This window comes from Leptonychotes weddellii, chromosome 10, assembly GCF_054177405.1.
Source record: "Leptonychotes weddellii isolate Sample4059 chromosome 10, ASM5417740v2, whole genome shotgun sequence".
In the NCBI taxonomy this organism is placed as follows: domain Eukaryota; kingdom Metazoa; phylum Chordata; class Mammalia; order Carnivora; family Phocidae; genus Leptonychotes; species Leptonychotes weddellii.
This window is the reverse complement of record NC_138378.1, coordinates 57298105-57321240: the sequence shown is the minus strand read 5'-3', so window position 1 is coordinate 57321240 and position 23136 is coordinate 57298105. Positions and strand designations below refer to the sequence as shown.

Sequence of the window (23136 nt, the reverse complement as noted above, 5' to 3'; positions counted from 1 at the left end):
TGGGGCAGGCGCAGATTCTGTGGAGAGGGGCTGTGTGTGTGTGTGTGTGTGTGTGTGTGTGTGTAAAGGACTCAGGGTTCCTGCATGGACAGCACAAGGCTTCTGGGCCTTCCCTGTTCCTTCAGGCTGCCTGTAGCCTCTAAGCCACCTGCCATAGCTCAGGAAGCCAACAAGGAGGGAGAGGTCTAGAGCACGTGGGGTGTCCTAGACCCCTAAGCATCAGGCCCCAGGAACCAGAAACCCTGCAGTTCTGTGTGCTTGCTGGCCGCATCCTGCATCAGGGAACCTTCAGAGGGCTGGGCACTGGGTTTCACTCTTCAGCTGCTCAGGACACATTTCCTCCTTCAAGTCAGGAAGCGGAGGCTGAAGCAGCCTGGCCCAATAGAGGCCGGAGTGGAAGGCCGAGCAGGGCCTCCCCAGAACCTGGCCTTTCCTGCTCCTCCTCCCCAGCACCCTTGGGTCCCCAGAAGGCCCCGTCCGCTGAAGAGACCAGCCGCGAAATGGCTCTCGCCCTTACCTCAGACTCCGGCCTACTGAGCAGGCTTCTCCCGCTCTCAGCTAAGGTCAGCGTGGCCTTGCACTGTGGATACTCTTGTCCCAGCCACAGGGCACTTGGGGCTGGTGTCCTGCACATCTCTGCCTTGGCCAGAGGCGCCTGATGGGCTCAGTGAGGACCGAGAGGCTCCACTACAGTGACTCTCTGGGGCTTGGCTCTGGGCCTCTACTTCCCTCTGCAAACCAACAGCGTCCGAATCTGGCCTGGGAGCCATGTTTCAGCATGGAAAAGGCAAAAGTAACCGCAACTACCGGGCCATTAACTTACAGAATTAGTTAACCTAATTCTAACAGGAGACCTAGGGGTTCAGCATTGTGATTACCGTTTTCCAGATGAGGACACTGAGGTACCAAGAGGTTGAGGAACTTGGTCATGGTGGAGCAGTGAGTATAGGCAAAGTGGGGCTCAAGTCCAGGTCAGTGAGACTCAAAGGCTGTGCTCCCATCTCCAGACGCAAGCTGGCTCTGATACTGGGGCTTAAAAACCGTCCTGGCCAACCCGCTCCAGGTGCAACCTACAGGCAGCTCTGAGGCCCCTGGTCCCTGCCCAGCACCCCCTTCCTCCCTTCTCAGTACCCTGCCGGCAGCCCAAGGAAATGTGGACCAATGACCCCTGCCCCACGGCAGCGAGGTGGGGCATCCTGGTCAAAGGCAGAGCTCAGGCTTCGGCCATCTGCCACCAAGTCTTCCACATGAATGGTGACAAAAACGCCGGATGTTGATTTATCTTTTCACAGTGCTTAGGTCATCTGAGCACTAAAATCCTCCCCTGGAGGTCACAAGGGCCTAAATTATTATCCCCGTTAGACAGAAGCGAAAACGGAGCCAGTGAGGGGAAGCAGTCTCCCAGAGCCCCCGGAACATGAGGGCTGGTTGGGCTGGCTGGCTGTCTCAGGTGTGTCATCTCTCCAGTCCAGTCCTACCCTCCAGGATTGGGGACGGGGCTGGCGGGAGCTCTGTGCAACCAGACTTCACCTGTTCGGCCTTAGAGAGCAGAGCCCTGGTCCTGGCTGACTCAGGCCCCACCTTAGGGAGAGGCAGGGATGGTGGTGGGCTGCTTCTGGGACATGGGGGGATGCTGTGGCAAGCCCCAGCCTGAGGAAAGAGGGACCAGAGGTTCTGGGGCCAGAACCTGGGGCCAAATGGGGCCGGCCACACGCTATGGCCATGCCCCTGATCCCCCAAACCCACTTGAAAAACGGGACAGCAAGCTCCACACTGGGAGTGAGAGGGAGTGAGTGCAGGGGACTAATTCACTGCCACACTCTCATCAGGGCAGGAGGTGACAGAAGCGCTGTCTTCCTATCTTTCCAGGAGCATCTGGACAAAGAAGAGGCTGGGTCATGAGGCCAGGACTGCTTCAGGAATTACATCACAGGAGCCAAAGTTCATTTAGGGCAGTTTCCCTCTGCGGCTGGGGGCCCGGGGAGCAAAGGGTTCTGGGGAGACGGGGCAACAAAAGCCTGGAACTCTGTCCCGAGAAGAAAGCATGACCACGGGCAGGGGCCAGCGAGGAGCCGGGAGGCCTGGCCAGAGAGGTGCCAGGAAACCCCAGAGCCTGTGGCTGGGAGAGCGGGGTGGGGTGCCGCCCACAAACGCAGGGGGCAGGGAGGCAGCGTGCCTGTCCACTCGCAGCCGAGGCCCTCGGGCGGTGTCCTGCAGGGACACAGGCTGCATCAATGCATCCGCACTCCTGGCTCTGCCAAGGGGCGGCAGGGAGAATGGCCGGTCTGTGGCCAGGGCTAGTGACCCTCCCACCATTAAAGTGAGGTGACCTCACAGCCTTCTTGGGAGGGCTCTCGGTAACTTGACCATTCCATTAGTCGCTCCTGGCTTCCTTGCCTTGCCCAGGCATCCCTGTTCCCTCGGAGATGCAGAGAGCCTCCTGGGAGGTGGCAGGGCAGAGACAGGCTCAGAGGGAGAAAGGGTGCAGACTGCCTCGGATTCCTCTCCACCAAGCCCACGGAGCCTTCTCTGAGGAACAGTGTCACCTGGGGGCCAACTCCTCTGCTGATCTTGGGAAGATCTGCTTCCTTTCTCCTGCTTCCTCAGGTCAGGCAAGGGAAGTTCAGGTTTCCCCTTCTTAACGAGATGCTTTTGCCCGTAAATTCAGGGCTGAACACCCAGGCTGAGTGAGTAGGCTTTTTGGCTACCTGGAAGGGAGGCCAAGATAGAGCTGGCAAAGACTGTCGGGACCTGCTCCTGCGGGACTTGCTCCTGAGATTTTGCTGGGAATTTCCATCTGCAGAGAGCACGGCTTTTTCTTTCTGCCTCTGGCAGCCTCCTGAAGCGAGCTGGCCATCTGTGAGCCCCGCGGAGGAGGCAGCCCGCAGGGCCAGGGCACTGGTGGGGCACGGCTAAGCCGCTGTCTTCGTCCCGCCTGCTGGGTGGGAAAGCCTGAGCTGAGCCCAGGATGGGGCGTGAACCATGGAAATGCCTCCCATCCCCGCCAGGGCAGGGGGGCAGCAGGACGGGGAGAGCAGAGAACCCGCTTCTGGGCCAAAGTTCATTTTCTTAGAAACGCCTGAACCCTGCCTCCTAAGAGCAGTAGCCAACACTCCCCGAGGCTTTCTCTGGCCTGTCCCCACATCTCCTGTCCCATGTGCACGGCCCCAGGGAGAGGCTGTGAGGCCGGCCTCCCGGTGTTTGATGATCCTGCTGTCAGGACTGTAAGGCTGAAGCCGGCACCCACACGGCTCACCGAGGGATCCAGAGCTCTCCCAGCCCAGGCTGTGGGTGGCTGTGCCCTCAGGGGAGGGGCGCCTCTCCTCTCCTTGCACCGATCAGAGGCTGACGTCCTCATGGAACCACGGTGGTGTGGCAAGGCCAGGATGTCCTCCTTGGGAACCTGCCTTGGCAACGACTGCACTGGGTGGGGGAGGCAGATACCAGTTCCCCTCCATGTTCCTTTCTCCGGATAATTCTCCAAGGATGCGCCAACCTCCAGAGTTCATAAAGGCTGAGACAACGGATGTGTCTCTCCCATTCTCTACTATTTTTACAATGAAACCCTTACATAAAGGCCAAGTTGACTTCCACCGCCAGACGGTGGCTCCCCTCATGTTGTGCCATGGGGAAAAAGATCCCAAGGTCACACCTGTGCTCAGTGAGAAAAAAGTGCTGTGATTGATTAGCAATGTCTGTCCCGGGTGAGGGACTGGAGAGCAAGGGCGTACATGCTGTTTTGCCTTCTCTGACATTACACGGCAGACCTCTGGAAGCACTGTCACATGCGTCACCTCCTGTGATTAGCCCTGGTCTAGGAACGAAGAAGATTATTATTCATCTGCTGAAGGAAACATCAGGAACGTGGAAGTTACGTGTGTCTTCTCCTAAATCACCCGAGTGAATGAGAGCCAGAGCCAGGATGAGATCCCAGGTGTCCTGAGGCTGAAGCCGGCCCAGGGAAGACACTTACATCAGGGAATGCTGGAGATCAACATGCCAAAGTGTTCCTGTGTCTTTGGGGAAAGAGTGCTTCGTGAATCTTCTCCAGGCTTGAAATCTGCCGTTCTTCATGCGTATGTGTAGGCTGCTGGCAGAACAGAGCCTGTGGAAAGCGAACGGGCTGCCCACGCCACAGCCGACTGCCCCTCTGCTTGCCTGTAACTTTAACAGTGGGCAGGCCTGGCTCTGACTTGCTTTTGTTTCATCACCTCAGCCGGGCACCCCGGGAAGAGAAAAGGGGCCATTTCAGAAACATCTGGAGGGAGCCACTCTGGGCTGCTATTCGGTTACCATGGAAAAACCCGCCTTTGGAACCGGCTTCAGGAAAATAGCTACAAACAATAATGAGCATAAATGAAAAATGGTACACTGTTACCTCGAAATCGTACCTGTTACTGGACTTCATTGGGTTTTAGGGACTGAGACGGCGGGCTCCGATCCGCGAGCGCAGGGGAAGGCAGACATCACTGCCTGGCCGCAGGCCTAACGACACAGCCCACATCCTCCCTCCCACCACCCTCATCAGGTTTCTGGATGTGACCTCCAGGGAGGCATTTATCACAGGAGCTAATGTCTGAATTACGGGAGGAAGGAGGATGTGCTTGCAAAAAAACAAACATTTGCTGAGCAGACTGCAAGGCAACACACAGCCATGTGGAGGGGAACGCGGGCCAGGGTGTGATGTCACCGCGTGGGCTGTCTTCAGCTGACGCGGAACATTCACATGGGCCCGAGGTAGAAATCCTTTAAGAAATCAGGCAGCAGGAATAGTAGCTGAGCGGGGAGTCTCTAATCTGTTTTCAGGGGTTCTTGGGGTTGGGAATGACCTTATAAAGATGACCTGGCCCAGCTCCTCCCCCAAGTGGGATTTCCATTCTCTTGGCGACGTCCTCACCAGACAACTCCTGAGTCTGTACTTGTCCTATTCTGAGAGCTGTACTGTTCCTGACACTGAGCGGAAATCGAACTCCCTATGGCTTCTCCTCGAGAAGGAATCAGACCCCTTTTGGCAATGATAACCCTGCAGCCATCTGGAATCATTCTGCCCCCTCAGTGCTCTGCATGTGGCCAATGTCGGTGACGTCCTCATGGGTGCTCCCCTCAGGGAGCGCTCATGGCAGGGGGCGGGGGCGTCTGAGGTGGGACCTGCACCCTGACAGGGGAAGACCGTGTCGCTAATGGGGTGCTCCTAAATTATACTTCAAAAATCACTGTGTCGACGCAGGCCTGTACACTTTCCGAGCATTACGTTTATCCTGATGAGCTGCTCTCTGAAAGCAGTGAAGGAAGAAATAAATAAATAAAAGTAGCTAAGGAAGTAAGGGAAAAACGGTTATCTCGCCGGTCTACTATACCAGCTGTCAGAGCAGGTATTCAGTAAATGGTTCCTGCACCAGAGAATCCCCATTGCACAGATAAGTCAAACCGAGGTTCAGAGAAGGGGGCCGACTTGCTCACGATCACCGAGAAAGAGAATGGCAAGGCCAAGCCAAGAACGCCAGCATCCCGCTCCCAGCCTCCAGACCTTCCACAGAAAGTCACCGAGCTCTGGGCACCCAAGTCCTGAGTGCCACGTCCCAGGACTGGCGCTGCTGGGTCCTCTTACCCACCCCCACCAGGGGCCATTTTCCATGTGTGCTCAAGTCAGGCCTGACATGACAGCCCAGCCCATGACATCCCCTGAATGCCACCAAAGAGGCACGGAGCTCCTCCGAAGTGGGAGAGGTAGCCCAGTGAGCATGGAGGGCCCGGGGACTCCCAGAAAGCAGAGCATTTTGCCTAGAGTGTCCAGGGCAAGGATCTGATGAGGAATCCCTTTGGGGTTCCACTGCTTTACAGACGCTTAGAGCAAAAGGGAAGTCACAAAGAATATCAACCCATCCTAGATTTTTTCATCAACTCAGGCAGGCTCTGATTGAAGGGGAATGGCCTGCCTCGACAAGCCAGTTGTCTCTCCCAGCAGAGCAGGGAGGAGGCCACCTCCCCGCCAGACACCAGGGCACACGCAGTGGAGGGGGTAGGAGAGGAGGAGGGCCCCGAGGCCTTTTTCGGGGGCCAGGGGCTGACTCACCAGGCTATGCATGATGCGCACGCCGTCGGGGTTCACCGTGAGCGCCTCCTTGTACAGCTGCTTGGCCTCCTCCAAACTGCCCTTCATCTCGGCTAGCCGGCCCCGCATGTAGAGTACCGAGTGCGAGGTGGGGAAGAGGCCCGCAGCCTCCTGGATGCAGAAACCCGCTTCCTTGAGGTGTCGCTGCTCCATGAACAGCTCAGCTGCGAAACCAGAAGGACAGTGGGAGGTGAGAGTGGTAGGAAAAGTCAGAGGCAGAGGCCCCCTCCCGGCATCCGACCATCAGACCCCAGAGCTGGAGGGTCTCGGGTGATGGGAACCATCCCTGGAGTCACGGCATGGGCCCCGCTGGCTCCGGGCTGTGGGGGCAACAGCGGGTCATGGTTTCCAAGTGCCCGCTCGGCGTCAGGCACCGTGCTACCCGCTCTGCACAGCCGTGTCCGCTGACATTCCCGAAAGCCAGCACACCAAGCACTTTTATTACCCTGCTTCAGGGAGGGGGTCAGTGGACACAGAGACAATAGGGAAGTTGCCTAAGGCCACAGGGAGAGTCAGCTGTGGGCCCGGGGTTGGCATCAGGCTGACTTCCAAGCCCGGCAGCGGGGGCACGGGTGGTATCCGTAAAGGTCAGGTGGCTTTCTGCAGTGTCCCCCCACCTGATGGCCGTGAGGCTGGGAGTGGGGGATGGAGGCTGATCAGGATGAGGCAGGCGTGCGCTCCCAAACAGCCCACACTCCTGGAGATGGACAGTGGGCCAAGGCCTGCTTCTGCCAAGTGTCTTCTCTCATTTACTCCTCCCAGCAGGTGCTCTCAGGGCTCTGCACTAACAAACCAAGCTGGGGGGGGGGTGGGGTGGGGGCGGGGATCCTCACTCCAGTCCCTCCATAGAAATAGGCAAGGCAGCGCTGGACTCCCAGCGCAGCTCCAGCCTCCCTCCGAAGCCCAGGGCTTTCTGCTGCACCGAGAGAATGAGGGATGCCCATGCCTCTCACCAACAAGCTCTGTCCCACAACCAGTTTGCCTTCTTCCCCCAGATCAATGCGGCCATCTTCGATCCCAGGCCAGCCCACGTAAGGGCACATCTCAGATCCGCGCTGCACAGGTACACGCCCACAGCACGCACTTTTTAGAAACAGGCTGGCTGGGCTGGCAGCTCGGCCTCATGGCCCACTCAGCCTTCCTCTGGTGGCAGCCCTGGGCTCGGCTGCCCCTCCGGGGGCTGGTGCCCGTGCACAGATGGGAGCACAGAAGGGCACGCAGAGCCTGGCTTGTGACTCTGCCAAGAGCTGTTCCTAGCACTGGCCAAGGGCTGAGGTCACACTAATTCAGGTGAGGTCTAGGGCGGGTGGGTAACAGACATCCCAAAAGAAGCTCCCAGAAAGAAGTGGAAAGCCAGACCCAGGCACCACGTCTTCCTGTTCCGACAAGCAGCAGGAAGGAAGCCTAAGGCCTTGACTACAGCACACGGCACTTGGGGCAGTCAGCATGAATGTTGCCTAAGGTTCATTGTGTAATCAAGTAGCGTGCCCCATCCTATAATACTACAGAGGCCTTTGAGCAAGGGAACTCTTTTTCTCTGGTGGAGAAGAGAATTTGGAAGAATTAAGTAAACACAGAGGAGCCAGGCCCCCATGATCAGGCCAGAGAGAAATGCAGGCTCTTGTCCCCATAAACAGGCTGAGCGGCACAGTCCCAAGGCAGAAAGCACGGGAAGGTGAGGCCAGGAAGGGTGGGCTTTGAGCCAGGGCCTTGCAGGGAGGGCTGGCCCGAGCTCAGGGGTTTGTGTAGCTCGGCCTAGGCTCTCCTCTGCTCTGCTGTTGTTTCCTTCTGGAGCTGCTGCTTGGGGCTCTGAGCAGGCTGCCTTCATAACTGAGGGTCCAGTGTGCAACTATTAGGTACTGACCATGTGCCTGGTCCTCCCAGGAGAAAGAGTGGAGGTGGGGAGAGGTGGGACAGCTGAGCAACCAAACTGCTGGAGTGAGCCAAGGCAATGGAGTGACACGTGCCAATTCCGAAGGGGTCAGGTCAGCTGTGCTGGTGTGGTCAGGGAAGTCTTCCTGGAGGAGGCAACATTTGAGCTGGGGCCTGAAGGTGCAGGGGCAGCTGGACTGACAGAGAGAAGGGAAGCTGTGCCAACCCAAAGGGCTGGGCTCCACCGTGACCGAACTTCCCAGGGTCACCGGAGGCGAGGGGAGAAGCAGAAGGAAGTGTGTGGTGTGAGTGTTGGGGCAGGGAGGACGCTTCCTCTACCACCAGGAGCTCAGCTCAGAGGCTAGGCCCTCCACTCCCCTGGCCCTTGCCCAGCAGGCCTGCCCCAGCTCCGGCCCACCTGCCGGCCTGCTCCTACCGTGTGGCTCATTAAGCTGTTTACAACTTGCCGGCCTGTCTTCTGCGTCTCTGTCTCTGGAGGCTGTTTCTGGCCTCTCCCTTGGGGACTCCTCACAGTGCCTTCATATCAACAGATTTCAATTACAGGGATCCCCACCTCCCTCTTTCCTCGGGGCCCTGGGCCTTGTTGGGCTGGCCACACACCAGAGAACATGCCCGGAAAAATAGGTAGGGCTGCTCTGGTCTGATGGACTTCATTACCAGTTAGGCAGGAAACCAGATGACACAGAACAGAGCCAGAGAAGTGAGGTCTCCTGAGGGCTCCTGGCCGCCTCGCACAGTCCCGCGGATGCTCGGCCTCCAGGGCGGGGCCCCTGACCTGCAGCTGGGCCCACAGGTCTGGGGGCTGCAGTGCACCCCTTCTTCCTAGCCTCACCGTCCCTGGGCAATTATTTTACCAAACATGGTGCTCCCCAGACAGCAAGCCTCGGCTACAGCAGGAGCCCCGCATGTGGCACCGTGCCTGTCCACTACCCCGATCTCTAGACCTCCCAGTCTTGACTGCTGGGGCCCCCAGGTACCCACCCATCCCAGCCTCCTCTCCGGCCAGGGCTGGAGGCCTGCTCCCTGTTACCGGACTTTGCTTGAATTCTCACAGCCCGGGCCACCACCCCGGCAAACAGACCTTGCTGTCCCCAGTGTCGAGGGCCTCTCTCCCATCCCCTCAGCGCCTTCTCTCTCCCTCCATCCCGATTTCCCCACTTCTCTCATCTTCTGTCTGCCTACCCGTGACCTCCCCTCCTGCCTCTGTGTCTCAGCTTTTCTCCCTCTTCCGTCCATCTCTCTCCACCCGCCCCCCTCTGCGCTTCTCTCGGCAAGCTCCAAATGGAAAACATCTGTTCCCTGGAGCTTTGCAACAGTCCCTTTTATTATTTTTTTCTGAGGCATCCTGATCTAACCCTGCACCCAGAGCCGGTTCCAGTCTTTCTGCCAGAGCCAGGCCCCACCCCACCCCCAGGTTGGGGGATGAACTCACTCTTCATGGGCTATTTGCACACCCTCTTGGCAGGGAGGACCTTGCTCCGGGGGCTCCTCCTGAGCTGAGGGGCAGGATGAGGGAGGGCCCAGGGTCAGGTCTACCATCTTTCAGGGGCCTCCCCACGTGAGAGGTGCTTCCTAGAGACCCTCCATGAGACCTCAGAAAGGAGGGGCACCCAGGCTAAAAGCAGAGACACCTCAGGGAGAAGCTCAGGAAAGAAGTTAAGGTTAGGCCCTTAGCTAGCCTTGAACCCCAGAGGGGATCACCAGAACTGCCCCCTAAAGGACACAAGCGTTCTCCCCATGGAGCAGACCTTCAGGACATACGGACACCCAGAATAAAGGAGAAGGAAGAGAGGCGGACAAGGAAGGAGTGAGAGAGGCGGCCAGGGAACCAAGAGAATAACAGAGAATCAGAAGGTCTAAAGGCATTCTGCAGGTGGTCTGAGACCCCCCCACCTAGGGACCCAGAGAGGGGCCCGATTTTCCCCAGGCCACAAGGGAGTCAAGGCTGCAGGGCCTGCGCTCGCGACTTCCGGTCCCCGAGTGCTCTCCTCAGTGACTCGGCAGCTGGGAGCAGGGAGTGCCAGCAGAGGAGGGAAGAAGAAAAAGCCAGAGCAAGGGAAGAGGGGACGTGGGAAGAAGGCACAGAAGGCAGGAGGGAGAAGGGTGGGGAGTTGGGACAGAGGGGAGCGTGAGGAAAGATAAAGAAAGGGATGAGAGATGAGGGAACAAAAGCACAAAAGGAGTATATGCAGGACCACGGGCAAGGCAAAGCTTCTCCCGTGACTGTATTCTTTTTTTTTTTTCTTTTGGAGGGGGAGAGAGAGAGAAGGGGTGGGGGAAGGGCAGAGGGAGAGGGAGAGAGAGAATCTCAAGCAGGTTCCATGCCCAGGCTGAGCTGACACGGGGCTCGATCTCACAACCCTGAGGATCAGGACCTGAGCCGAAATCAAAGGTCGGACACTTTAATGTCTGACTGAGCCACACAAGTGCCCCTCCCTTGACTGTAATTTTATAATGAAGATGATCTTTAGACACGGCCCTGGCCACCCCATCCCAGTTCACCAGTCTGCGCAGCTCACAGCTGGGCAGCTTTTACCTACCAGTGCCCAGGGCCTCCTGAGGACTGTCCCCACAGGTGGTCCCCGTTCTGAGATGCCTTGGGCAAAGGTGCCTATCTTACAGGCCCGCTGGGCACAGATTCAGCCCGGACCAGGGGGTGTACTGGCTTGTGCTTGATGCATCTGTTTAGCAGCTGGAGCTCTGTGCCCAGTGCCCAGATACTGTGAATCTGCCATTTGGGAGCTGAGACTCAGGCCAACTTCCCCTGACTGAGTGAAAGCCCATGGCCGCCTAGGAATCCCCTGGTCCTCCAGGACAGGGGAACCCTTCCCTACATCTATCTCCCTCCCCCCAGCACACTGTTAGCTCCCAGAGACAGGAGCTGCAGTGAGAGAGGGAGGTGGGCCATCTTGCTCTTCCAAAAGGCACCTCTCAACACGCAGGATGTGGGGACATCTGTGAGGCCTCGTGCCTCTCCCATTGTCACACAGACCCGCTGTCAAAGAGGCAACATTCCCGGAACTCATCTCTCAAGGGGAAGCCCCCCTGTGATGCCTGTCACATCTGACTGGAATGGGTGAAGGCCTGGAGAGGACAGGAGGAGAAGAGTTGGGAGAGGAAGGATACCATTTCCCAAACCAAGGGGGGTTACTGATGGAGCCGCAACAGCCCGGGGTGTAATTTATCCTGAACAAAAGCTGGGGGACGAGCTCCTTCCAAAATGAAAAAGGAGGATGTTCTTCCTTTCTGCACATTGGCTGCAGCTGCTGGAATCATTAGGCGGGGTGGATGGGGGTGGGGATGCTGGTGACGATACTCTCAGCCTGGGTCAGATTGGGGGTGAGGTTAGGGAAAAATTTTTGCCTCGGTGATTTGGTCCTGGCAGCCCTTCACTCAGTAAGTGCTAGGCACATGCTTGCTGCCGATGCTGACGGCTTATGGTGTGCAGACTGCTCCGGAATCCTCCCATGCTCGGAAGGGAAAACTTGGGACACTTTACTTCCCTTTCTGGCTGTGGTGGCTGTCCCTCAGTCTCTTCTCCCTTTCTCCGATAATGACAGAGCCCCTGATTTTTCATGAGGCATACGGACAACCAGGATAGTGACATTTCCCAGAGTCCTTTGCAGCTAGGTGTGGTCATGTGACTAAGTTCTGGCCAACGGATCATGACGGGGACTGATGTATGCAAATTTCAAAATATGTCCTTACAGAGAGGGGGTGTCCCCTTCTCCCACTCTCCCTGGTTATGCCTTGGAAGATGAATGTGATGAAGAGCCATGATGGGTCACAGGGGTGAGAGTGACACTCCACGGAGAACAGAAGCAACAAAATGGAAAGAACCTGGGTTCCTGGACCGGGAAAGCAGAGCTGTCATCCCAGTCAAGGGCGCCATCTCTGAACTGTTTCAAAAGGACAACAAAGTGTCTACTTTGCAGAAGTCACTGCCATTTTGGATCAGTCACATACACCCAAACCTGTCTCCTAATGCCACACCGCCCAACCCTCACCTGGCACCACATTCAAAGCATTCAGATTTTCAGGCGCCTGGGTGGCTCAGTTGGTTAAGCGACTGCCTTCGGCTCAGGTCATGATCCTGGAGTCCCGGGATCGAGTCCCGCATTGGGCTCCCTGCTCGGCAGGGAGCCTGCTTCTCCCTCTGACCCTCCCCCCTCTCATGTGCTCGTTCTCTCTCAAATAAATAAATAAAATCTTAAAAAAAAAAAAAAAGCATTCAGATTTTGTTCTCAGAGTTCTCTGGGGGCTGAATATCTAGGATAATGTCCAGAGAACAAAGGCTAATGTGCAAATTACTGAAGGGCATATTTATACTGATAATTCCCAAGCCTGATTACAAGTTTCATGAAGGCCATGAGTTAACCATCCCTGGAGTTACCAGAACATACTAGCACCCTGTGCATAAAGCTGCATACCTGAGCAATGGAAAGCAGGCTTGTGAAATGCAAACACGTGTTCATTTGCTGATGGTAGTAGACAACATGCATCAGTAAAATTAAGGCCTTGCTAGCTCCAGAGTAGGCAACGCACAACTCCAGGATCTGATCACCGCGTTACTGATCCACATGGTGAAGGCCCAGTGTGGGTACAGCCTTCTACCCCAGGCACATGGAGGGGGCTGGGGCTCCAGTGTGCCCCTTGGGAGCCGTGCTGGCTCCATGTGTTAGAAGAAGGGGGCTCTTTGCCTAAGGGGAGGCCTTGTTTTGTATCCCTCTGGCGTTTCAACATTCCTCTCGCTACTTAGGATGCAACAAGCTGGCTGGGGAGCAGGGCCCTCACACATCCCTAGCCTCCTGAGGGACCCTGATATGCTAACTGGGGCAATGTTTGCAGTATTAAAATGCTTCCCTGTTTAGCCTGTGCATCCTGATCCAATTTCTCCCCCCAGATTCAGAACCTCTGGTGGGCGGGGGGGGAGTACCGCATGCTAATGGGGCCATATGTGAAATCCAGGCAGCGGGAAGCCTCAGATCCCCAGTGAACCATTTTTAGCCTCTGACTTGCAGTGTCTGCTCGGCTCAGGAACTTTCTACCTGCAGTCTCTTCTGCGTCTCCCCTGGGGGGCTGTAGGCGCCAGCCCCTGGGGAGAGATGGGCACCCATCAGGGTAACAAGAAAACAGGGGAGGAGTTTCACTGAGCACCTACTACGTGCCCCACACGGCACTGACCGCTTTACTCACGATCAGGACGGGCCGTAGGGGGCTAGCATTAGAACCCAGCCCTGTGTGATCCTGAAGCTGCCCGTGTCCCCAGCAGTAACTGACCCTCACATTCCATGGTGGCCACGGTGCCAGTTACCTGTCAAGAGGGACTGTCACCTGAACGGCCCCCTCGGTGTTACCCAGCCCTCCGCCATTGCTGAACTACACCACCAGACCTCCCCTCTTCTCTAGCCATTCTGTGAGCTCTCTGGGGCTTGAGCTAGTTTTACTAACTAGTTTTACTCAGGAGAGGCTGGGCAAGAAGGACGGACAGGGCCTGTCTTTGAGACTAAGAAGGCTATCCATCTGTGTGGTCTTTCCTCAAATCTGCTCACACTCGTATTTGCTGCCAGAGAGCCTCCCCAAGGGTGGGCAGGCAGGCAGGCCCTGTCCCCACGCGGTGGAGAAGGAAACCCACAGCCAGACAGATGAAGCGACTCTTCTTGGGCCAAGCAAAAAAGAAAGAGGTGGAACGAGAGCTCCAGGTTCCTGATCCCCAGGCCTTTCCGTGAGTACTGCAGTCTATGCAGGCTTTGTCAGGGGTCTTCACAGCCCCCCACACCCTCCTCCAGGGCAGGTCACAGCTCTGAGAGCCCTGCAGGCAGGTGGCTGTCACTGGGGCCGGGAACACTCACCAGCCTGGAGCCAGATCTGTTCCAGTGTGGTCCACAGCTGCATGGGGCCCTGCTTTAGGACGGAGCTGGGCACAGTCAGCTCTGACATGGCCTCCTCCAGCCGGGAGGCTGCGATGGATGATGCCCGCCGAGAGCCTGCAGAGCAAGAGGTGAGGCGGCTGAGCAGTCGCAAACCAGCTCATGGGCGCACTGGGAAGGGCCCTCCTTGTACCCTCAGTCATGGCTGGCATGAGGAGCTTAGGAGGGGCAACCAGGCAGCAAGCCCACTCCTAGGAGTCTATCACTGAAGAAGACAGTCCTAAATGTTGGCAAAGGTGCCTGGAATACTGAAAACAGAAATGACCCGCATGTCCAACAACGGGGAGTGATTCAAAATACGTGTGGGTATCATCATCCAAGACCCTGCGGCCATCACACTAATGGCTCAGAAATACGGAGATGGATGCCGAAGGATGCTCACAGCACACAGTTAGGTGAAAAAAAAGCAAGCTGGAAAATGGTACGATCACATTTTTCTAAGAAAGAAATAGGGGCCTGGGAAAAAGGTCTGAAAGGCCATTATTAAGGTCTGGGTGGTAAGACTGGAGGATTTTTCTCTTCTCCCTTCTCTTTGCTTTCTGTTTTCACAGGTGCGTATTATTGCTTCTTCTATAGGAAGGTCCCTTTTGAGGCTGCGCTGTGCTAAATCCTTGGGTAGCAGGGGCTCGGGCCGGACCCTGTGTGCTCTGCCCCGTGGCAGTTCTGGGTGACTCGGGTCCCTGCTCAGGATATATAAGCCATAGACATTTACGCTTCACATGCAGGTGAAACGCGAGCACTTTTTTTCCTCTCTCTCTCTCTCTCAGGGGCAATAAAGGCTCCAATCAACTCAGGAGACCTCGGGGCACACCACAGAAGGTTTCAGTTTCTGAGCCGAGCACACGTGGAGCCCTAATCATTTGTTCGTGGTTCGTCTCCCCTTCTCTGCGAGGGCGCCATGCCCTCCTTCACCATTCCCTCTTTGGAGTCAGCAGCTCCACAGTTAGCCCAGTGCCCCTCGGATGTGCCTGGAAGTCAGGTGCGGCGCCAGGAATGGGCAGTCAGCTCCATCACGGACAACAAAGGTGCAACTCGGCTCACGTCCACAGAAGTGGACCGAATAAGCAATGCCACTAAATACAACTCCCTCACACTCTGTTCCTGTGACTAGTTCTTTCTGCGCCTCTGCTATTCTGCTTTCATCAGTCCTCATTTGAAATAGTCCACTCTGGGCTTAGAGTTGTAAACTGACGCTCAGCTCATTCCTTTCTAATTGACTCTGTCTACTAAGGACACTTTAGTGGTAGACCCTTAGCCTAAAGGGAGACAGTTTCTGAGCTCTACAGCTGTCCCTCCGCCCTGGCTCTCCTCTCTGCAACCGCCCCCCCGCCCCTTGCCTGCTTCAGCTGCTCACTTTCCACCCCAGAGCCAGGATGGGTGGGAAGGTGCCAGAAAGGTGCCCAATGGCAGCTCCTTAGCTCCTCAGCACCAGGCTCTGGGGCTGCAGCTAGCTGAGAGCGGGGTGGTTTTGGCCAGGCCAGGCAGATGCCACTCTCCCCGTTCTTGCTCAGGCTGGGACAGTGAGCTGTGGACCCACATGGACAGCTGCCCACGGGCACGTTCTTACCGGAGTCTGCGTCATGGGCATCGGGCAGAGTCAGGTGCATGCCGCTCTGCTTCTTCAGGGTGACGCCCTCGCCGAGGCTCCCATCCTTTTCCAGGCCTCTGAAAGGCAAGGTAAGGCCAGGCCCCGGTGAGGTGGAGGGCTGGCAGGGAGAATAAGGGAGCCTTACGCAAGGCAGGCTCCGGGGCTGAGAGTTTAGGCCTGGGAACTGAGTCAAAGCTGGGACCACTAGGAAGGATGGAGACCACCAGAGTGGCAGAACAGATCAGAGCTCAAGCTTGGGGTTCTAGAATCTGGCTCACTCTAGCAGCTACAATGATATGCTGTGAATCCCCAGCACGCGTACGTACACACACACACACACACACACACACACACACACCCTGCCACTGTGTGCCCGTGGGGTTGTCAGTCTCCCTGCTATTCCTTAATGCCACACATTTCATCCCCACAGCTAACATTTACTCATGCTGCTGCTGCCAAGAACGTTCTCGCTGTTCTTCTGGTCCACCCAAAACCCTCCATCCTTTACAACTCAGCCCAGTGCCCTTCACCCATCCAGACAGCCTCCTGTGGCTCCAGGGCCCCTCACAGCTGCCTCCTCCCTTGCCCTCTGTCAGCATGCAGCCAGCAGAACGTGGCTTAGAAACTCTCCCTCCTCTGAGGTGTGTGATGCTAGAAGCTCCCCCAGGCCAACAGGAGGTCTCTGCTACCTTTTGCTGCCCTCACAATGTCTAGCAGAGTGCCAGGCAGAGTGCGGGCACCAAGGTCTGGCTCCCAAGGAAAGCTTGGTCTTCATGGGCCACCAGAAATGCCCCCAGCCCACCCCCCAGGGAAGGAAGCCCCAGATGCCACTCTCCTCAGGTCACCAGGGTGGCCCCAAAAGAGCCGGCGGGGGGTGCCTGGGGTGGCAGATAAACAAGCATGGTAGTCTCCCCAGGTCCTTGAGGCTCCCACACTGCTAGAGAGGTTCCCCTTTTCTCAGACTGGGAGGTGGGGGAGCCTCCAGCTCAGAAAGGCTGCACAGCCCCAGCCACCCCTGCCCATTTCTGGGGTTGCCCTTGAACCTGCTAACTGGGGAAGCTTCGAGAAGGCCAAAGTGGAAATGGCAGGAGAGAAGGCAAGCCCAGCCTGGGGCCAGAGGCTTCTTCCCTTCACCGGGGTGCCCAGACGATGGTCCCACCAAGAATGCCAGGGCCCCGTCCTTGCCCATTTAAACTCGGGCTCACACTGGCTTGAGCTGGGGCCTGCAGGTGCACGGCCATCGTGCAGACATTAGAGGAAACCTTCCACAAAACACAGTGGGCCCAGGTTGGTGCCTTTCCTCCCCACCCTCCTCCACTCCTGGGAGGCACCAGAGTTCAGTGCCGAGGCGCCAGAGACGCGGGCCACCCCTCCTCGGCTGTGTGACCCTCAGCAAAGCTACTTAGCCATTCCAAGTCTTAGTTTTCTCATCTTGTTACTGTGTGCCGTAATAAATAGGGGAAGTTGGTCTCACGAGGTTTCCGTGAGGAGTACCGGAGGCAGGTGGGACAGTTTCTTGTCCCACCTGCTCTCCCAGCCCCTGACAGGGACACCCCTAGGGCTCCGGAAACAGCCCATCTCAGGGACCTTTTGCCACTTGGGTCTAGGCCATCATACAGCATCGCTCCTGCCCTGAAGAACCCGGTGGCCAGGTGGGGAGGAGAGTCCATGATGAGCACTTAGAAAGACCTAGTTCAAGAGGGTTGAGCTGAAGCGTCAGAGGCTGGGTGCCTGCAGGCTCTGCGAAGGCAGGCATCTGAGCAGGGCCGAAGGGGTGTGGGCTGGCCTGGGAGGAGCTGAGGAAGGACTGTGGCGGGGGGTGGGGGAGGTTGGGGGGGATGGTAGGCCAGACCTTCAGGCTGTGGATTCTGGCCTCTGGCCTCACCTGCCCCAAACCAGATTTCACAAGTCCTAGTTTCTGCTCTGTGGCTCCAGGTTCAGAAAGAATGCCCCCCTTCCAGGGAAAGCCAAGAGGATATAGGATCCCGCCCTCTGATCCTAGCAATTTGACTCCAGATAGCTGGCCCGGCTGAGTCCTACCCCGCCCTGGGTGGGGAGCTATGGGAGGTTCCCCAAAAGAGGTGCCTAGGGAACCTAGGAGGAGCTCCACTGGGCCCTCATATCAGAGATGAGTGTGTGGGTGGTGACTTAAAATGACCCCAGCGTGAACCTACAGCCCCAGGCTCTGTGAGAATAGATCTGCTGCCTGGATGGGAGGCACAGGGCAGGGGCCCACATGCCGGGAGACAGGGCCGCAGCTCAGAGGGGCCCTGCCAAGACCACCTGGATGAGCAGGCAACCCACCATCCAGCCAAGAGGAAAGTCCCTGCCACCTCCAAGGACAGCTCCTCTCCGTAAGGGGAGCCAGACTGTAGACCTGCCCAAGTGGCTACAGCCAGTGAGCGGCTGAGCAAGGAGCATCTCAGGGCAGGTCCTCCTCACACCAGAGTCTGGGCCTCACCCACACACCACCCAGCGGCCAGACAGCTCCCCATTCCCTTTCTGAAAAGTCCCTCAGCCCAGAGCCTCCTTCCGGCAGCTTCCACTCACTGGGTCCTGCTCTGCCCTAGAATCTCCCAGGCCTTTCAAAGGCCTTCAAAAAGAGGCAGACCCAACTTTGCCCAAGGGTTTTAACCCCGGTGGATTACCGCGGGGCCTCCTCTGTAAATTTCACCATTAGAGAGACATGCCTCTGGGGACTGTGAAAGCCTTCTGGGCTCCCAGAGTCCCTGTGAAAATGCAAACACATCTACCAGAGGGGGGTCTTCTGGGAGATGACACAGCTAGCAATTTCAGGGAAGGGGAGGGGGTGAGCACCAGGGGAGCAGGACAATGCAGTGCAACCTGCCTGGCACAAGGCTCTTTCCTGCTTTGGGCTACAGTGTCTGAGGGGATTTGAGCAAAGACTTTCAGCAGCTTCAACCTGGACAAGAGTGCCTAGTCTGGCCCAGGAAAAACCTGGAGCCCAGGTTGGGGACTGGGGTAGGAGACAGGATGCGTGGAGACGGTGGGTGAGTCGGGGGTGGGGTGAGGAGGTGGGGCAGGCCCTTCAGGAACTCAGCTTCCTCTTCCTCTTCTGGATTCCAAATGGAGCCAGGAAGAAGCGCCGGGCTCAGAAGGGCTGGGACTCAGGGACCCAGGTTCAAGCCCCAGCACGACCATTTACCAGGTGAGTGACTCTGGCAAATTCTAGAAGGTCTCGGAGCCTTAGTTTCCCTCCTGGGCTGAAAATAAAGTCTGACAGCGTTTTAAGATATGAGCGGCCATCCCAGCGCCTGGCCCAGACGCTCAATAATGACTTCCTTCTTACCCCTCTGAACTTCCGCTTCCTGAGCAGCGTCTTTCTGTCCTCACAGAGGATTGTCAAAAGGTTAAAATTAGCCTACGGATGTAAAAGGCCCCAGAAGCAGCAAGTAGCACACTCTGATTCAAATACCGTCACCAGCCCCAGGCATCATGGCCACTCGGCTGTGGGCTGTTGCCTCGGCAGCCGCCACCCGCCAGCGCCACCATCCACCCTGGCAACCCCAGGGATGATGACAGCCACTCACCCCATCTGGGAGAAGCTGTACAGCGTCTGCCACAGCCGCAGCATTTGTCTGCAGGTCACGAGGGCTTCCTCCGGGCCTGTCAGTACCTGCTCCAGCTTCACCTTGGTGAACATCAGGCTGCGGGGCGGGACAGTAGCAGTTAGCATGAGCCTGGCTTTCCTCCCAGGTCAGAACCCAAGGGATTCTGCCGGTCCCCCTCATCCACTTGGCCTCCCGTCGTAGACCCTCCTGCCCCAGCCTCTGAAGCACTGTCAAGTGTGGCTACGAGTCTTCTTTGTTCTTCCTTCCCACACCCACAGTATGCACCGTCCTCAATGAACATGTAGCCATCCTTGTATCTGCACGCCCCACAGGGCCCCAATGGGCCCTGTATACCAGAGACAAACCCAAAAGGCAACTCTTTTTTTTTTTTTTTTTTTTTAAGATTTTATTTATTTATTTGAGAGAGAGAATGAGAGACAGAGAGCACGAGAGGGGAGAGGGTCAGAGGGAGAAGCAGACCCCCTCCTGAGCAGGGAGCCCGATGTGGGACTCGATCCCAGGACTCCAGGATCATGACCTGAGCCGAAGGCAGTCGCTTAACCAACTGAGCCACCCAGGCGCCCCCAAAAGGCAACTCTTAATCAAGGCAAGAAGCTAAGCAAGGAACTGGCAAAGAAATGTCCCCTAAGGGCAGCACACAGTAAGTGCTCAATTAACATCTCCTCAGTTGAACTGCAGACTGTTTCCTGACCCTGGATACATGAGGACAGTCATGTGCTACTTTATCAAAGAATTCTTCACTGGATTTCCGAAAATAGCCAGCTCCCCTTATATGTGCAATAGGATTAAAGTGCCACCAGATCCTATCCGGTCACCATTGAGAACACAGTCACTCTGTAAAGGGAGAGAGCAACCTCACAGTCTCTTTTAACCAGAAAACTGAGAGTCCTCTGAGGTCAGGATGGTGTGGGATGTGGGGATGTGGCCCCGATGGGGGCTGGGAGGAGAGGGAAGGGGCCGGCCCCCCCAGAAGGCAGGACCACAGGAGGGGGGCCGACTACTTCCTCTCTCTGCCCTGGACACAGGGAGACCAGCAGAACACTGCTCATCAGAACCACCCACACACCTGTGGGGTGTGGGGGGCCTGGGCATCCCGCCGTGCCAGGTTTTGGCCCTTCAGTTGTCGGGGAGTACTGGGGTCCCGGGGGAGGGAGGGTCAATGCAGCTGGGGACACTCAGGAAATGCAAGGCAGTGGCGGTTTACTAACGGCTATGGAAGTCCTGCATTCTTTATACCGTGGGTCCTGCCAGGCGCACTGATGCACACCAGCTGCCTGGGCAGCAGTGAACTTGGCTGAGCCGCTGAGGCCCAAATAAGGCTGCGACTCCGGTTCTCACTGGGTGGTGAGCAGTGAGACCCTTTCATCCTGGCATCGCTGTTGGACAAACGCACGTGACTGTCAGGCCCTGTACTTGATCGCTGCCTGGTGGTTCTGCTGGCCCATGCGAGGCCGGCACACAGGCCCTCACAGAGGCTGAGTCCTGCATCCACACAGCGCGCATCCTGTGATCTGAGGCTGCAGACACCGTACGGGGAGGCCAGCCTCCGATTGGGAGCTTTCCCCTCTGACCTTCTCCCTTACTCGGAGCCCCGCCCCCCACCCTCCAGCCTCCCCTCTCCATGTTCATCCCCCCTCCAGTCTGACCTTAATTCCACCTTCCCAGACGCTCAGGACGCCTTGTGCCCTTCTTAAAACATCTGCTAATGAATTGCCCAGCTGGCCTACAAAGTCCTGAGGGTAGAAAGCATGGTCCCCACAGCGTGGACCTCACAGGCCTGGGCAGGAATGTGGTCTCTGCATCCTGGTGGGCAGCTGCTGGGGAAAACGGGCCCTGCCATCCCTACTCTCCCTTCCTGGATTCTCGAAGGGTCCCAACACTCTGTAAGTATTAGGAGCCTCTGCTTTAGGAATCTGGAGTAGAAGACACAATTTCAGCCTTCAAGGTAACCACTGGTGCTAAAAATGACAAAAGTGCCCAGATAATCAGGTGATCACAGGTGGTAATCAGGTGGATCAGATTCAATGCAGGGAAGGTAGAGATAAGAGATCTTGCTGGGGCTGGTGTGTGATGAAAAGGAGGGTGGGGTGGGGCAGGGTTGGGAGTTGGGGGAGAGAGGTGAAGAGTTGGGAAGGGGCGGGGAACCAGACGCTGGAGCAGCTGCTGATGAGTGAAAACCCCTTCCTGCAGACACGGGGAATATCCAGGCTCAAGTCAAGTCAAGAACATCTAGGCAGGGCCACTCAGGGCTGGGCTAGGCTGCTTCCTGGGACAGTTCCCCGGGCAGCCCAGCCCAGAAGCACTCCCCTGGCACTCCATCTCCCCCGACATGCCTCCTCTTCAGCTCCTCTCTGCTAGGCCCCTTCCCCCTCCTGCTCCGTGTGTCCCAGAGAGCCAGCATGAGCGGCAGACCCGACCACACCATGCACCTAGAAGTGGCTGCAAGCTGAGCTGGCAGACAGTGACTTCTACCAACACAGGCTGTTATCCTCGCGGCTGCTGACATTCCATTACCGTGAGTGACCCAGCGTGGAATTTCTCAACCAAAGCACATCCTTTCTGGGCTGGAGCAAGCGCTCCAACAGGCAGTCACCCTCTGGTCGGATCCTTTGCTCCTGGATCCTGGATCCTGGGAGGCTCCAGATTAGCTCCTGAGATTTCCTTAGTCTCACAGCTGAGCACTGCCAAGAGAGATCTTCCTCAACAAAGAAACCTGCCCGGACTGTCCATGACATCAATCCAAATGCTTCTGTGCAGCGACCTTCCATTCCTGCCACTCCTCCCGATGCCTTTGGGCGCCCGGGTGCCACTCATATGGGTATTAGCAGCAACCTGAACTGGGGGACAGGCTCCTAGACTCATCCATGCCCTGCTGCACGTCATCGCCCTTGCTGGGGACACACCCTTCCCCTCCAGCTCCTAAGCAGAGGTCACCCTCGGGCCTTCCGTATGTCCCCATGGGGGCTGTACACACACCCCTCCAGGATACTCTTCACTATGGCGGACTTGGTCATCTGCACACCTGCCGGCATGCCTCTAGTTCACCACTGGGCTCCCTCCCCTCCCCTCCCCTCCCCTCCTCTGTCGAAGTACAGGCTCCCTCTCTATCCTGTGTGCCGGGACACACGGGGGGCCTGGTTCTTCCCACAACAGTACGAGAAGGCTGGCCGAGCGCTGGTGGGCCACTGTGGCCGGTGGGCAACACTTCCCAGCCCACGCAACACGCCGGAGCCTCACCGAACACGGTGCTTCCGGGCAGGGCTTCGGGGAAGCTGCTGGCCATGGGGGCCGGGGGATGCGGGGGGCGAGCCTGGGCTCCCCACCCCTTCAACCAGCCCAGCCCCTGGCAGGCCTGTTTCATATACCGAATAAATCTAAAACATCATTTGAAGAAAAGATTCTGAGACTTTAAAAAAACCCACTGTCTTAATTCAGTGGTTCTAGTCCTCCTCAGAGAAGCCCCAGCATGACCACCGCTGCCCTTCTCTGAATAGTCAGGAGTCTTTACTTGGCACTTAATTACATAATCTGTATCTCTAGATATTATCTATTTATGTACATTATCTATATACTCATCTTTTTGCCACATAGGCTTATGAGTTTAATCACGAAGATACATTCCTATCGAGCATTTTTAAATTCAGATAATCTAGAAACAGTCTGTGGCCAGTCCTGCCTACAGATGGGAAAACCACCATCTATTCTGTCCTGTGTCCTGCCACGCATCCCCACCTGGATGGCAGGGACTCGTCGGCCAGGGCCCTGCTTCCCGCCACGTCAGGGTCCTCCCCGCCTCTCCAGGGCCCGGCACAGAGGTGAGCACGCAGTGTCTGCTTAGTTCTGTGAAGATGTGTGTTGGTACGATCATCTGGCCACATTCAGGGTCTCGCAATCCGTGTTAAATCTGATTTCTGACACCACCACTTCCCACTGCTGGGTCCTGCTTAGGAAGGAGGGGAGGAATCTGCTCGATGCCTCATCACTGCAGAGTGGGTTATGGTGTCTCACAATGAGCAAAGT

The 23136-nt window shown here is 56.9% G+C and overlaps 1 protein-coding gene across 2 annotated transcripts in view; it reads right to left on the bottom strand.

Annotated features, from left to right (window-relative positions):
• Nucleotides 1-23136, bottom strand: part of TTC7A (tetratricopeptide repeat domain 7A) — a 117567-nt gene that overhangs the window by 7824 nt on the left and 86607 nt on the right. For both annotated transcript variants that reach the window (XM_081833504.1, XM_081833505.1), the window contains exons 16-19: nucleotides 19075-19191; nucleotides 15503-15600; nucleotides 13858-13992; nucleotides 6074-6276 (exon numbers count right to left, since the gene is read on the bottom strand). In XM_081833504.1, coding sequence (XP_081689630.1) covers nucleotides 6074-6276; nucleotides 13858-13992; nucleotides 15503-15600; nucleotides 19075-19191 — 553 coding nt within the window. The remainder of the gene's footprint in view (nucleotides 1-6073; nucleotides 6277-13857; nucleotides 13993-15502; nucleotides 15601-19074; nucleotides 19192-23136) is intronic.